The following is a 14,896-nucleotide window of genomic DNA, read 5'->3' as shown; positions in this document are numbered from 1 at the left end:
AACTGGCATGCTGTGTTCATATCTGCCAGCCCCTGTGAGCAGCCTAGCCACTCTCTTTTGAATTGACTGACGTTTCTGAGCCATTTTCAAAGGTGACCCCTGTACGACGCGTTGCAGTAGTCCAACCAGCAAGTTACCAGAGTATAAATAACTGTTGTGAGCCCATCTCTGTCCAGGGAAGGCCCCAGTCGGTGCATCAGCCAAAGCTGGTGACAGGCCCTCTGCCCATTGAGGCCAACTGGCCTCCAGGGACAGCGATGGGTCTGGGAGCACCCCCAAACTGTGAACCTGCTCCTTTAGGGTGAATGAAAACCCCTCGCAGGGCACCACTCAGCTAGATAGAGGTGCCACCACAAACTATCTCCATCTTGTCTGCATGGAGCCTCCGTTTATTACAAGTGGATCCTCTTATTTATTTACGAGTGCTTGGGCGAGATAATGGGCTTATCCAGTCCATTAACTTGCCCAAGCACTTGTAAATTTGATTTCTGTTTCTGAACATAAGAACTTTGTCTCTGATGCATTTTATTGTTATTTTCCACTCATTTCTCTAAGCTATCAAAATATTTTAAAGTTTATTTCTGTCTTTTAGAGTTTGGTTGTCCCACCCAAATTTGCATCGCCTTCAGATTTAATAAGCATTCCCTCCCCAGCTTCATCCAAGTTTAAAAAAAAAATAAAATAAAAAGAGTGCAGGGCCAGGACTGTGATATCCTACTCAATACTTCTCTCAAGTTAGATGAAGAATCATTGATGAGCGGTACTTGACCCAGCTATATAGCCACTTAATTGTTATGCCATCCGGCTCACACTTGTAGCTTTTCAGAATGTCATAAGATACTTTGTTAAATGTTTTATTGAAAACAAGGTATATTACATCTACAGCGCTCCCATGATCTACTAAGGTTTACTGCTAAATTATCTGATTTAAAAAATAAAATAAGATTGATAGAACCATGCTGACTTATGGTAGATACTACATTGTTTTCGTGGTGCTTACAAATCAGTCTCTTTAAGATCTGCTCTAGAATCATCCCAGGTATTAATGTATAGAGTGGTCTGGACTTCCCTGGATCTTCCTTCTTCCTCTTTTTGGAGACAGTGACATCATTTGCCTTCATCCAGCCAAGTAAAACGTAGTGGATGAATTTCCACAACATGCTAAACATGGTTAGTGTAAACCTTATTGGGTGGGTGTGCCTGTGTGAGTTTCTTTGCCGTAGCTACTTATGCAATCCAGGGTTGATTAGTTGGTAGTGGGTACATTGTACAAACTCAGAAAATTCAGTAACCTGGTTAACTGTGCTCCACGAACACAGCCACTCCCGTGTATGTATATTAACAGACATGCTAAGAGTCCCATGTTCTTGATGGCTTCCTGCTTTGATCTGCTGCCAACCAGGATGAGGAGTAGTAGTAGTAGTAGTATTACAGCTTGCATCCTACGACGATACCTCTAACACCACCAGACCACCACATCTGCCTATCCCGGGTCCTTGGGAAGGACTCGATGGGTGGATAAAAATGCCAGATCCAGTCTAAACGTCTGGCTGACTGTGTGACCAACCATAATAATAATGTATTAAACTTATATGCCACCCGACTCTCGACGACTCTGGGCAGCTCACAACAGTCCAAGAAATTACAATAAAATCAAAAACACGTAAAAGATAAAGCTGTAATACCGCTATGGATAACATCCAGTCCACGGTACTTGCAATGATGAGGTCTGAGTTTGGAGTTTGTACAAATCACCCCTGTGAGCATCTGATTAATGACCACTAGAAGCCTCTTGGAGGGCCGTGGACCCGTGGCTCGTGTCCAGCACATGCCAAGCAGCTGCCCTTCTACCCTCGCTGTGCAAGCGCAGTGCAAATTACCTTCCTAACCACTGGGGTGATTTGGAGAGAGAGCGTGTGATTAAATAAAATTGCGCCACGCCACCCTGCCTTTGTCCCAGCGAGCATTAAACCCTCCTCTGGGGCTGGAGCAGTAAATAAGCCGCTGCTGTTGTGACATCAGTGCCTGTTTCTTCCCTGTGCGACCCCGGGGAGGAGATGCTTCCCCGCATGAATTCCACCCAGAGGTTTCGTTTGCTTTCCCGCCCGTTGGGAGAAGGGGTACCCTCAGGTCGCAGCGAGCGATCCAGGAAGGGCCGCGCACGCGGCAGCCTTTCCGTCTGCTTCCCTTCATGCAGAATGCTTGCTTCTCTGGGGAGGGGCGGGGGGAGAAGAAAAATCTCATTAAGCGGATTGTATCCGTGGCAGGGAAGGATCAGGTTACCTTGGCAACCCTGCAAACTGGCAGACAAACAGATTCTTGCAACGTCCTACCCTTCAGGTCTGATGAAATTAGCAGGCCGGTGACGTCCGTTCTCGATGCGGCGACGCTGACGTGGGGGCCGGAGAGGAAGCTGGTCCCTGGGCAGCCTGGCTTGTTTACTTGCAGGGTCCCAGCGAGGGAGGGGCAGCAATCCCTTCTCGTGCGCTTGGCTCGGGGAGGGGGTGGGTGGGTCGGGATGTACCGGCGGCACATCAGGTGGGGGGGCAGTAATGCACACTGAGCACCCCGAGAGCCCCCAGCGACTTAGAATCCGGGTCTCTCGGTTCTCGCCATCTGCCGTCGCCGGATGGAGCCGGAGAGAACAGACCCTGGGTCCCGGGGTGGCTTTCCATGCAAGCAGAGAGGAGAAATGTTAACGCGAGGGGGGGACGCAGGACATCACTCCTGAACTGTATTTCCTGGAAACGGGTGTGCCATGGGATGTGCTCGACTTCTCCAGCACTAAAGCGACCGTGGGGAGAGAAGTTGGGGCATCCCCACCTTCCATTCTTCGGGGCACCTTTCCTAAACATCCACCCGGCTCCTTTTTGCTCACTATTGCTCACTATTTTGGCTCCTCCAGCAGACTTGGGCAGAATTCGAAAGGCCGTCTTCAGCACGTCGTCCCAGCCAGTCAGGGAGCCTGGGGGAGCTTGATGGCTGAGTAGGTCAGCAGAGCCAGTGGAAGTGCTGGGGGGAGAAGGACGCGACGTTTGCCTTTGGCTCAGCACTCAGAACTGCAGTCGTATTTGCTAGGGCACAAGCCTCTCCTTTCGGAGTGAAAGCAAGTTTCTAGTCCTTGGGAATGTCAGGGTAGTCCGGAAGAGTTTATTATAGAAACACCATAAAGCTGATGAAAGCTGGTGCCTTTTAATGACATTTGTTGAAGATGGTACTTCTTGACTAGGGACAAAGATCTGGAGGAGGACTTCCTTCTAGGTATATGATAATGCTGGAAGAAGTAGCAAAATCTAGATGAAGAGTAGGCTTTTTTTAAAGTTCATGTTTCCCACATCAAAAAGTCTGGTGGTTGTGAAGGGCTTTTGAAGAACTACTACTAGTAGTGGTGATGGTACTACTACTAATTGTTGTCTTCCTCTTCTTCTCTTCCTCCTTCTCCTCTTCTACCTCGTCCTCTTTTTGTACTCCAAACTGTGTTTGGTTATCAGTGCCAACTAATGGCTGTCTGGATGGGATGTTTTGCTCAGCTTTCATTTCCTCCTCCTCCTCCTCCTCCTCCTCCTCCTCCTCCTCCTCCTCCTCCTCCTCCTCCTCCTCCTCTTTTGCAGGAGGCCCCTCAGTCAGCATCTCATACTGCTTTTCTCCTAAAATATTTGCAGCCTTACATCTCAAGACTCACATAGACCTCCTTGGCTTGTGCCAGAGTTAAAAGAGTGAATTCACACAATAGTCAAGCTAAGCTTGGGTGGTGGCCAGAGTTCCTCCCTCCCTCCCTCCCTCCCTCCCTCCTCTACCTGGCAAGAGATGTAAACATATTTGGTTTATGATTTAATGTAATATGCTAGTGTTTTTCAACCTTGGCGATTTTAAGATGTGTGGACTTCAACTCCCAGAATTCCCCAGCCAGCATGCTGGCTGGGGAATTCTGGGAGTTGAAGTCCACACATCTTAAAGTAGCTGAGGTTGAGAAACACTGTGATATGCAGACTTGAAAAAATGGACCTGTGGAGTTAGCAGGCTCACCTGGGTGAATGTAGCCATGTGGTGAAGAAATAATTTGTGTCTGTAGCTAAATGAGTGAGATGAACTTATTTATTTACATAACATACATACATACATACATAGATACATACATAGTCCTTGACCTACAACCATTCAGTCAGTGACTGTTCCAAGTTACAATGGCACTGAACAGATGGTGTTTAGGACCAGTCCTTGGAGTTCTGGCCATCCCAACACCCCTGCAGTTATGTGATTGTGATCTGGGTGCTTGGCAACCTGTTCACACTTACAACTGGTTGCGAAGCACCCCGCAATCATGCGGTCACCATTTGCAACCTTTCCTGCCAGCTTCCCCAGAAAGTCAATGGGGAAGCCGGCAGGGAAGGTCACAAGTCGCCAGGGTATGTCTGCCCCACCTATACATCCCCCCCAGCCCCTCTGCCCTTGCACTGTGCTGGCTACTGGTGTACCCCTGCGTCCCCTCCCCTACCCCCTGCACCCCCTGTGCCCCCCCTTGCTCCCTCCCCCCACCTGGCAGCAGCCGCTTACCTGCCTGCTGGCCCGGGACTTGCAACTTCCTGCCAGATTCCCCACTGACTTTGATTGTGGGCAGCTGGCAGGAAGTTGCCTCACCTAACCACAGTGGGATTCAGTTAACGATGGCAACTGGGACTGTGGGGATAGCCATCACTAAGCAAAGCGACCGCATCATTTAGAAACAGAAATTCCAGTCCCAACTGCCGTCATAAGTTGAGGACCACCTGTATGTGCATTTGTGTGGAGCCTAGGACATGAGAAACCGTCCTCCTTTCTCTTTTGTGCCAGAGGAACCTGTTTTGTGCTTAACGGTGTCTTCAGAACTCACCTTTTCCTTCGAAGGCTTGTAGCTGAGTTTCCCTTGAAGACCTGCGCGTCCGAGTCACTTTGGCCAGAAGTTAAATGAGGCATGTCTAATTCATCACCGCTGTCTTTGGTGGCGTAACTGAGGCCCTGTTAAAGAAGGCAGGCTGTCTTGGATCGTTGGAGCAACCTCTGTCCTTTGATGTACTTTCTTAGAAGTACCTAATTAAGAGATGGGATTAAGGGATGGACAGTTTCTTGTTCCATAACCCCATTGACACATTCACAAGCAGGAAATGCAGATGTCCACATAGAAGCATGAAAAGGTGGACCTCGCATTGTGATGTTGCAATGCACGTGTCACCAATTTGATGTCATCAGGGTTAGGAACAGACACCCATGGTTGTGGGGGCTTTTTCTGTGCAAGGGGGCATATGTTGAAAGATATATATCAGCTGCGCTCGCGCCATGTGCTTCAATAGATCTGGGAGGGATCTAGAAGCTCCATCGAACTCCATGCCAACCTTGGAAGGGGTGAACCTTGGTTAGATGTTTTGTAGATTAGCAGGATGTGTGAACCCAATCTGTAAGGTTAGTTAATGGTGCGACGTTTTGTGCGGACCCAGAAAACGGGTTAATTTTGTAGCTATGTTTAAGCATGTTGTATGAATGCAGACAAGGTGTCCGGATGTTTTCTTGGAAAAAGCATTGAGCTGTCTTTGACCCCAACAGCTTCTTGGCCTTCGTAATACACGTATTGATGGAAACCATTCACACTGCAACATTTGTGAAGGCCAGACTGCTGTTTCCGTTACTTTAGGTTGGCCTCTTTAGGCCGAGGCATTTGCTGACAGATGGGGCAGCAAGTTCTCGCCCAGGTGGCCAGGGGCAAAGAGCCTGATGCCAACCTGCAGACAGATAGAAACTGCACCTCCTGGCAAAACAAGGGTGGCTTCTAGCCTGCTGCGTCCCAGAGGGAGGCAAAGAGGTGCGAGAATTTGAGCCTCGATTTCTCTATAAATAGAGCTTGGATTTTATACCCAGCAGTCGCTTGGAATTCTTTCATCATGGCTTCATGAGCTTTGCTGCAATAAATCCACATGTCAGAGCTTTGGTGTCCTTGGAAGCCTGTTCTTGCGGTTTCTTGCCTAGCCAAAAAGAAATGTCTGACAGCAGGCATTGCACAACATACCAAACCTAAATCTCAGGTTAGCAAAACACAGTGGCTAAATTCACGTAACGCGTTGTATCCAAACCATATTGGCTGCATTCCTATGACTCATTTTACCCAATTACTGAATTTGCCCATTTTCGCACAATATAATGAATGATAAATTAACCAGCCAGACTGCTTAACCTACTAAGCCACAAAAAGAGAGCCAAGGTCAACACTCAGAAACTTCCTTATGTTGTGTGATCACAGCCTCAATGTCTGGGTCGCACAACTTGCTGAGGCAATGGTGAGTTTCTGTAACACACAAACGTCCCAACTCATTTTAGCTGGGCCTGTCATCCAGGGGGAGCCGGCCTTCCCTGTAGCTGAAGCCCCAGTGCAAAACCTTTGTGGTTGGGCGGGTTATAAGTATGGTCAAATAAATGCATTAATAAAATGTTTCCTCTAGAACGACAAGCGGGCCCAAGTGGCTCCCCCAGAATCCAAAGGAATCTGGTAGCCCCTTTTCCAGCTAGCAAAGCTTCTGCCTTTGAATAAAGGCGCTAACAGACTCTTGATTTTTGCCACCACTGACCAGTGTTTCTCACCCTCAGCCACTCCAAGATGTGTGGACTCCAACTCCCAGCATCCCCCAGCCAGCATAGGGAATTCCGGGAGTTGCAGTCCACACATCTTAAAGTGGCTGAGCTTGAGGAACACTGACATAGTCTGTGCTCCCAGGAGCACCAATTTGGGGAGAGAAATTGTAGCCTGGCTAATCAGCTGCCCTGATCCTGGCTACATCACAGCTTGCAGCATTTCTTCTTGACACCCTCGTCCCATCCAGATCCTCCCCCAAGATGATTTTTGAAACAGCCCATTGAAAGAGATCTTCCTGGTTATTGCTTGACTCCAGGCTTCCCCAAAGGGGGTTCTCCAGGTGTGTTCAAATTCTGCAGTGGGATTTAAGGAAGCAGGGGGGATCTGCAGGGGACATCACGCACATCCATGGTCATTATGCAAATGGCATTAATTATCTCATTTGAAGCCCATTTGGAGAGACCATTGGAAGACCTGAAGGACCAGGTTAAGGATAGATCATCATGGAGAACATCTACCTAGGTGGTTGCTAGGAGTTGGCACCAACTTGATGGCACCTAATCAATCAATCAATCAATCAATCAATTAGTCAACACTTGGAAAACCCATAGTTGAGAAGTCTGAATTTCCAAGGATGGAAAATTCAGGAAAAGAGAAGGCTATTTTAAATTGTTGGGGAGATGAAAAACCTCCTCTTGGAGGACCAGAGAGGCATTTTCAGCCTGATTTTCTTTGCAGAGTGTTTGCAAAATAATGCAAGGACCAAATGCCCTCATTGGCCTTCCTAAAGCAGCTGCCGAGACAATGACCGTTTATTACCGAAGGAAACCTCTCTGAAAAGAAAGTGAGGGGGAGGAGAATCCGATCTTTTCATCTGTGAGAAACAGCCCGTTTTCCCCTCTTTTCCTAGGGAATCAAAGAAGGGAACATCACCTAAAAACACAGCGGTGTCTTGCTGCAAACTAAGTCCTTACCTTCCATTTAGTTAAGAAAAAACAAATTGGGCCAAAACTGCAGAATTCCCAGGAAAGTGGCCTGGCCATCTGTCAGGGACGTTGTGATTGTGAATTTCTAATAGCAGAGAGTTGGGCTAGATCAGTGTTTTTCAAACTTGGCAACTTTAAGACGAGGGGACTTCAACTCCCAGAATTCCCCAGCCGGGGAATTCTGGGAGTTGAAGTCCCCTCGTCTTAAAGCTGCCAAGTTTGAAAAACACTAGACTTTTTGATTTTAGGAATGTACAAAGTTTGTTAATTCTAACAGTGTTTTTTTTAATGCCTTAGTTGTATGATTGCAGCCCGACAGCTTAATTTAGGGTTGAGTGTATTGTGCAAACCTAGACAATGAGTTCATTCACAAGCAAGGTTAAGTATGTTGTGCCAACACAATCTTTGAGGAGCAGAGGAAGTTCCTTCTCCGTTAGAGTTCTTGGAGGGGTATTCCCAGGCACTGTAGACGCTCCTCAACTTAATTTTCACAAGACGTCATTGTTTCTTTGTGTAAATGTTCCCCAGTTTAATCTTTGGCATCTCCAGGTAAGGCTGGGAAGATGTTCTGATTAAAATCCTGGTCAGCTGTCGCCAGCTAGAATGTCTTCCTGCTGATGTTGGTTGTCGGCCACTAATAACCACTGACACATGCCATCGTTTTTGGGTGGAAAAAAGCCTTCATTTAACTCTCCCCTCGAACGTTGTGTGAATATAGGGCTGGTCTTTCTGCCCACCTTGCAAATACTTTTCCAGGGCAGGCCCCTTCCCGGGCAATCCCCCCCCCCGAGAGAGGATTTCCAGGTGAGGTAAAGGCCCAGCCGCTGCATTCACATGTTAAGCTAAGAGTTAACCTGGGTTGGCTTTAATGTGGCTTGGGGAGTAGTGCGAACCCAGGATGTTTGCTCCATTCATAGGGCAGCGGCTTGTTGCATCACGCGGGTGACCAGCCACCCCGTTCCACAATCCACACGTGATCTCTGGCGACTTGCTTAGCTGTGACTCCTCCTGGTGACGGCTTTTTTCGTCCTGCACTCCCAGATCTTTAATCTGATGCTCCGTCACCTGCTTCCAGCTCCCGTTTTTCCTTCCCTGCCTACTCTCCGTGAGCATCAGAGGCCCCCAAATCGTCTTTTTTCTCCAGCCTACCTGCTCCTTCCATGTGGCCTTATCCCGACTATTTTGGTAAAACGGAGCTGAGCCTTTTGGCGCACACTCACAGCCGTGACAAAAGCGTCCCCTTGCCAGGCAGCTGAGCATTGCTTTGCAATCTGATCCTTCCCCGGCTGCCTTCTTGGCAATTCATGTTGCGCAAATGTACTTGTAAATTGAAGAAGAGAGGGAAATTAACCTAGCTTAACCTCCGATTTTTATAGTTCTCCCCAGAGGCCAGGAGTACCAAGTCCGGGAGCAAGTTGAATGACATTTTATGCAAGCGTAACAAATATAATTTAATCCTGCGGTTTTAATGCTCGCAGCTATTGGTGCATTCTGATGGAAGGAAATGAGGTGGACAGACACCCGGTTATATCTGGGCTTCGTTTTGTTTTCTTTCATTAGCTGGTCCCATCATCCAGGATGAGTTCATAAAATCCAAAAACAGCGCAGGATCCTACAGCAGTTAAGAGAACAGAAATTCTGCTGGAGCATTTGGCCAGCTCTTACCCTTTGAGCAATGGCAGGATTTAATCTAACTCTGCTGTATCGACTGGTCGTCTTCTCTGGCTTATAAGCCAGTGGGAAGAACTAACTTTCCTTTATGTATTTATTTCTATTATCCGACACCGGCGTAAGACTTTGGGGGATAATGAATAAACGGCGTGTGCAGTTAAAAGACATCCTGGTCCCTCCTGCAAAACAGAGTTGTTCTCCTGTTGACAGCTTCATAGCAGAAGGAAATTTGGAGCAGGTTGGATCAAGAGGAAGGAGAGCAAACGAGGGGGCTCGGTCAAATTTGGAACAGTACGAGACCATTGGCACAGAGCAGTTTCTGTCTCCTGGGCTCGGGCTCACCCATTCACCCATTTCAGTGGCTCAGCCTTGAATTTAGCACGGAGTGAAGACAATGCCCCTTCACCAGAAGATGAATTTATTATTTATTAATTTATTATTTATTTATTTGTTGAATTTTTCAACCGCCCGTCTCCCCCCAATAGGGGAACTCTGGGCGATTCACAACAAACATTAAAAACATAAAATATATAAATAAATAAAACCTTAATTTAAAACATTACTAAAAAGAAGAAGGAGAGACCAAGAGGATGGAAAAATCTGAGGCTGAAGGCCTCTATGGGGCTAGCCATTCCTGTGTTTGGGAGTTTGGAGAAGGACCCACTGGAAAGAATTTCCGTAAAGATAGGAAATAACTCGGCAAAGAAAAGAGAAGATAAAACAAAATGTGTTTTCTTTTTTAAGACTTATTATTATTGTTAAATTGCCCAATAGCTGAAGCTATCAAGAATGTTTACAATAAAGCCTACTAAAAAAAGATGCCATCTGAGTTCAAAAACATGCCATCAAGTCAGATCAAATGCAGGCGGCAGCAAGGCGGTCATTCAGAATCTGAAGCCATGCAAAGGAACAATAAAAACACAACGAAAAACCAGTCCAAAAGCCTGGGCAGACCTTCACCTGGCATTGAAATGGTGCTAGGGTGGGTGCCAGGCGAGCCTCTCTGGGGAGGGAATTCCAGCAATGAGGTGCCACCTTGTAGAGACTCACCTCCTTGGGGAGGAGAGGCAGCTGGGGCAGGACTCATTAGATGATCTTAAGATCCATGTAGGTACATGGGGGAGATGGTGGTCTTTCAGGGAAGCTGGTCCCAAGCTGTTTAGGGCTTTAATGGCACTTTGAATTGGGTCCTGGAAGGGACCAGCAGCCAGCGTGGACGGCACCTCCTTGGGTTGTCTTTTGGACACATCCATCTTAATGGATGTCCTTAGAAGGCATTGTGTGTTCTAGAGCAGTGTTCCTCAACCTCAGCCACTTTAAGGTGTGTGGACTTCAACATGGCTGGCTGGGGAATTCTGGGAGTTGAAGTCCACACACCTTAAAGTGGCTGAGGTTGAGGAACATTCTTCTAGAACCCAATTGAGGGCTTCTTATTAGTGCTCAAGTCTCAAATACATTTTTTTTTTTTTGCAGACCCAGGGCACCGGGATTTCCGGCGGGTCTCCAGGGGCCACGCCCACAGTGTCCACTCCGGTCACCGGACACAAGCGCATGGTCATTCCAAACCAGCCTCCTTTGACCGCCACCAAAAAGTCAGCCTCCAAGCCCAGCGCCCAGCCGATCCCGGTGACGCCCGTTGGCCCCCTGAGACCTCAGCCGGTTCCGGCATCTTACACCACGGCCTCCACCCCCACCCGGCCCGCCTTCAACGTGCAAGTGAAATCAGCTCATCCCGCCCCCCACTTCCCGCCATCGGCTCCCCAGTATAGCAGCGGGGCCCCCCAGCCTGCTTCTTCGGTGGGGCCGGGATCCTATGCCCCGGCTCAGCCCCGGGCACCCGATTACGGTTATGTGCCAGCACCAAGCTATGGTTCCGCGCCACTGCCAGGTCGCCAGCAAGAGCCAGCCCATCCCGGGAGTGCAACCCTCAGGGGCTGGGAGGCAGCTGACCCTTCCTACGGGCCCCCAAGCGCCTGGAAGCCTGAGCCAGCGTACCCTCCAACTGTTGGGCAGTACCCGTCCTCTGGAGCCAGGAAGACCCACGGCTTCGACCCAGCGCCAGCCCCTCAGCCGCCCGCATTGCAACCAAAGGTAAGAACCCAGGCGAGACTTGAGTTCCGATGCAGACTCTGCAGGCTTTGGGACATCTCTGGCCTCCCCTGCCTTTGAAGTTCCTGACCAAGCGCTGGGCATGGCAGGAAATTAAAAAGCCCCCCCATCTGGATTCCCTTGGAAAGCTGTTCGAGAGGGGTCAGCTTCATCCCTTGGACCGAGAGCCCTTTTGCTCCGGTGGCTGCTGAGCCCCGAAGCAAATCTTGCCGGTGGCTTCGTTCCTTAAAGTCGCCTTCTCTGTCGGGCACACTCCCCAAATGCTGGGTTACAGCTCCCATCCTCCCCAGCCATCTGCTGTGTGGCTGAGGGTGACAGGCCAGCGATCGTAGCTCTGTTCTTTCTGCCAGACAAGTTGGCCTCTGAGGGCTTCCTCTTTGCAGGAAATTCTGGGCATGGCTGGAAGGGGACTTGCCTGGTTCTGCCTGGAAGAACGGCTCCGCTTCTTTGGGGATGGTCCATGGTTAGCAGCAGATCATTAATCGAATTGGCGAAACACCTTTCAAGAATAGATGAGGTCAGAACAGCAGAGCAGGAAAAGGTGCAAGCCAGCATCCTGGTCTCTGCCACGTCTGTGGGTGCCGTGGCTTGAAAATGCAAGGAGCCAGTGAGTTTGCCGGCTCTGTACACGCTGGTCTCCAGGGTATTGCGTAGCCCGCCGGGCTGTTCTTTCCTTATTCCTTCTTGACATAATCTGGGGTATATATATATATATCGTTCAAGGAAGCCAAAGACATCTGAGGGTTCTGCTTTCAGCCTGAAACAGTGGAAGGGCTTTTGAAAGATTAATTGTTAGTAATTCTTAGAGTAATTTTCTTTTCCGCCCTTTCCACTTTAAATATAGAACTCGATATAACATTTTATTCTGCTTTCTTCCTAGGCTAGCCCAGTTGACAGACGTAATGCATTGTTTCTGCTTAAATTAGTAATCAGTCTCTTTCCCATTCTCTTTGTTCAGCAATTTTGGAGCCAGCTTTTCTGCTTGTCTCGGTTTGAGTGTTTTTGAGAGGTTCCTCTCAGCATCTCTTCCTTAGGGTGGCTATGCGCTAAAAACTAATATTCCTCTTGACTTGTGGATATGGTGGCTAGAGACAAAGCATTTGTGAAAAGCGGCGTATCTTCCGTGGCTACCATCAGCCCAGCTTTAAAGGGCCCAGGAATTCAAGCACTTAGAGGCAAGTTTCAACAGCCAATCCCTTTATTTCTGCCACTGTAGACAAATCTGCAAAAATTCTGCTCAGCCTGACGGCAAAAGTCCCTTTTCCCTGGAAAGTTTTATGACCCCAGCGCATTCAGTTACGTGTTCAGCTGTGAGAAATGTAAGGTTCTGCATCTCGTGGGAAAATCAAACGTGCCACTTTTCTCGTTTCACACACAAGCACTACCATTGTCGCCCCAACCAGTCGACACTCCCAGGACCAACATTGCGCAGTTGCGGACCCCCTGGCTGTTTGTGTAATGTAACACCATTTCTCATATTTTTGTCAGGGGTGGTGGGGACAGCACCGTTCTGCCTACTCCATTCTGGCTTCGGTAGCACTAGGTGCCACGGAGTTGACTACTGTTGTTCCACATGCCCCAACTACAGTTGCTTGTTCTCGTGGCCATCCATCAGCCACGGGGGGTGCCGTCGGCCACAGGGTCAGAACTGGACTTCGTGGTCCCTCTCTTGCCGGCATTCCCGTGCAGTACTAGTCAAGAACAGAGCTGAGTTGTCGTCAGTCACACTCGTCCACTTCACCCTGTGCTCCCTTTCATGCCTTTTTCATCTCAGAAAGGCTGCTTTTGAACGTGGGTTTAGTGCACTTTCAGAAGAGTGCTAGACCCGTATTCAGAAATAGCCTGGTGGTCACAGGAAGGGAAGAGGGGTTGTGCCAAGAAGGAGCATCAGGTACTGTACTCTCCCTCCCAGCTCCACCCCACCCTTCGTTGCTTGCAGTCTGTTAACTGGGCAGCATAACGTGTGTGTAAACCCACCATTCAGACAGATGCAACCCTCACCCGTTCCTACCTGTTAGGGACGGTGATTGGTTTCCTGCTGGAGAGGGGACGTGAAGCTGGGGGATCCACCAATCTCCTTCTTTAGCCTGGCCTATAATAGGGGCATTTTTTACAGCCTTGTGGTGATTGCAAAGCAGGGATTAGCAATAGAGACGGCGCAGGTAATGCCAGCGCCCTGCCGCGTTAAGCCCCAGAGGACACCACTTAACCTGGCTGTCTGGAATTGCCATCCGTATCTACTATCTCCTGGGTCTGGAAAGATTGCGGGTTGATACGGAGCCCATCAAATGGCTAGTGTAAATGCGGTGTTGTCACCAGGGGGCAGGAGGGCGTAGTGGGTTTTGTATTTGAGGTTTTTATTTCTGTTAGCTGCCCGGAGTCACCGTGAGTACGTTGGGCGGCCATAAATTGCATGCATGCATGCATGCATAAACAAGCAAACCAACCTTCTTAAACCAGATCAGTAAAGAACTGTAATGGTACGTGGGGATGACCCTGGGAGACAGGGCAAAGAGACCTAACCAAGGGAACGGTCAGATAAAAGGCAGCTGAGCCTGCAGCAGGATAGTGGGCGGGGCAGGAGGCTCAGAAGGGACCTTCCCTAATTTCTCGGGGTGCGAAGAGACAGGGAGAGTATTGTATTTTCAGGCTTGCAAGATTCTGTTAAGGTAGGTTTAGCTCATCTGGTTGTGTTTCCGATCTGGTCTACCCCGTCTGGCTGACATGAATTGCAAGTCTGAAAGTGAGAAGCAGAAGGGTGGGCGGGAGAGGCTTGCAAAGGTGAGCAGAGCATCAGTCCAGTCCGATAACTCTCCGGGGCCTGGGATATGGCAGGTAGGTTGGACTCACCTGGCAGCTTAGTTGTCCTGTTAATCAGCTCTTGGATCAGCCTCTAGGGAGCCCTTGATCAGCCTTCCAGATAGGGTGCCCTCTGCTCCCATATTCCCCAACCAACATGGCCAAGCATCCAGTGGCCACGTGTTAGAGGAAGCTTTTGTGATTTCCCCGCCCTCCCCCCTCCCCAATTGGGCTTACATTGGATCCAAATTGCATCCATCTCCAAAGCAAATAGAAAAATAGACGGGTTATAATAAAAGTCCGGTTTGTTGTCTGAAATCTCATGCTGACATTGTTCCTATGTTGCAAAGGAAGAACACATGGAAAGATTTCTCTAAGCTCTTTGGGGGAAAAAAACCCACCATTCATCATCATCCTGATAAGGCTTTCAAGAGGGAGAAAAACATCCTCGCTGACTCAAAGAGGTTGTTAGCCAACCTTTCTGAAGAGCTTTGTAGTCCCTCGTTTTAAACCAGCAAAATCTGTTCTCATCTCCGTCCCAAACCTAGCAGGATGGGCTGTATCTGCTGGAAGGAGAGAAATCTTTGAGTTAAAAATGACACCCCTGGGAGGGATCTGGAAGGTCATCTTGACCAACCCCCAAACCCATAATAACATCCGCACACCTTCAGAAGAGCATTTGGCTCCAACTTAAATCATAAACTAAATACGATATAATTAATGCGCTTTAAGA

General features: G+C 48.7%; 1 protein-coding gene across 12 annotated transcripts in view; it reads left to right on the top strand.

Annotated features, from left to right (window-relative positions):
* LPP (LIM domain containing preferred translocation partner in lipoma) overlaps positions 1–14,896 on the top strand; it is a 229,236-nt gene that overhangs the window by 143,843 nt on the left and 70,497 nt on the right. For all 12 annotated transcript variants that reach the window (XM_088132298.1, XM_088132292.1, XM_088132293.1 and 9 more), the window contains one exon: positions 10,729–11,346. In XM_088132298.1, the coding sequence (XP_087988424.1) occupies positions 10,729–11,346 (618 nt within the window). The remainder of the gene's footprint in view (positions 1–10,728; positions 11,347–14,896) is intronic.

The sequence above is a fragment of the Python bivittatus genome, unplaced genomic scaffold (genome assembly GCF_059951505.1).
Source record: "Python bivittatus isolate LINGU-HERP-01145 unplaced genomic scaffold, Pbiv_v1 ctg000980_np1212, whole genome shotgun sequence".
Lineage (NCBI taxonomy): Eukaryota > Metazoa > Chordata > Lepidosauria > Squamata > Pythonidae > Python > Python bivittatus.
Note: the sequence above shows the minus strand (reverse complement) of the source record. Positions and strands in the feature narration are given on the sequence as shown.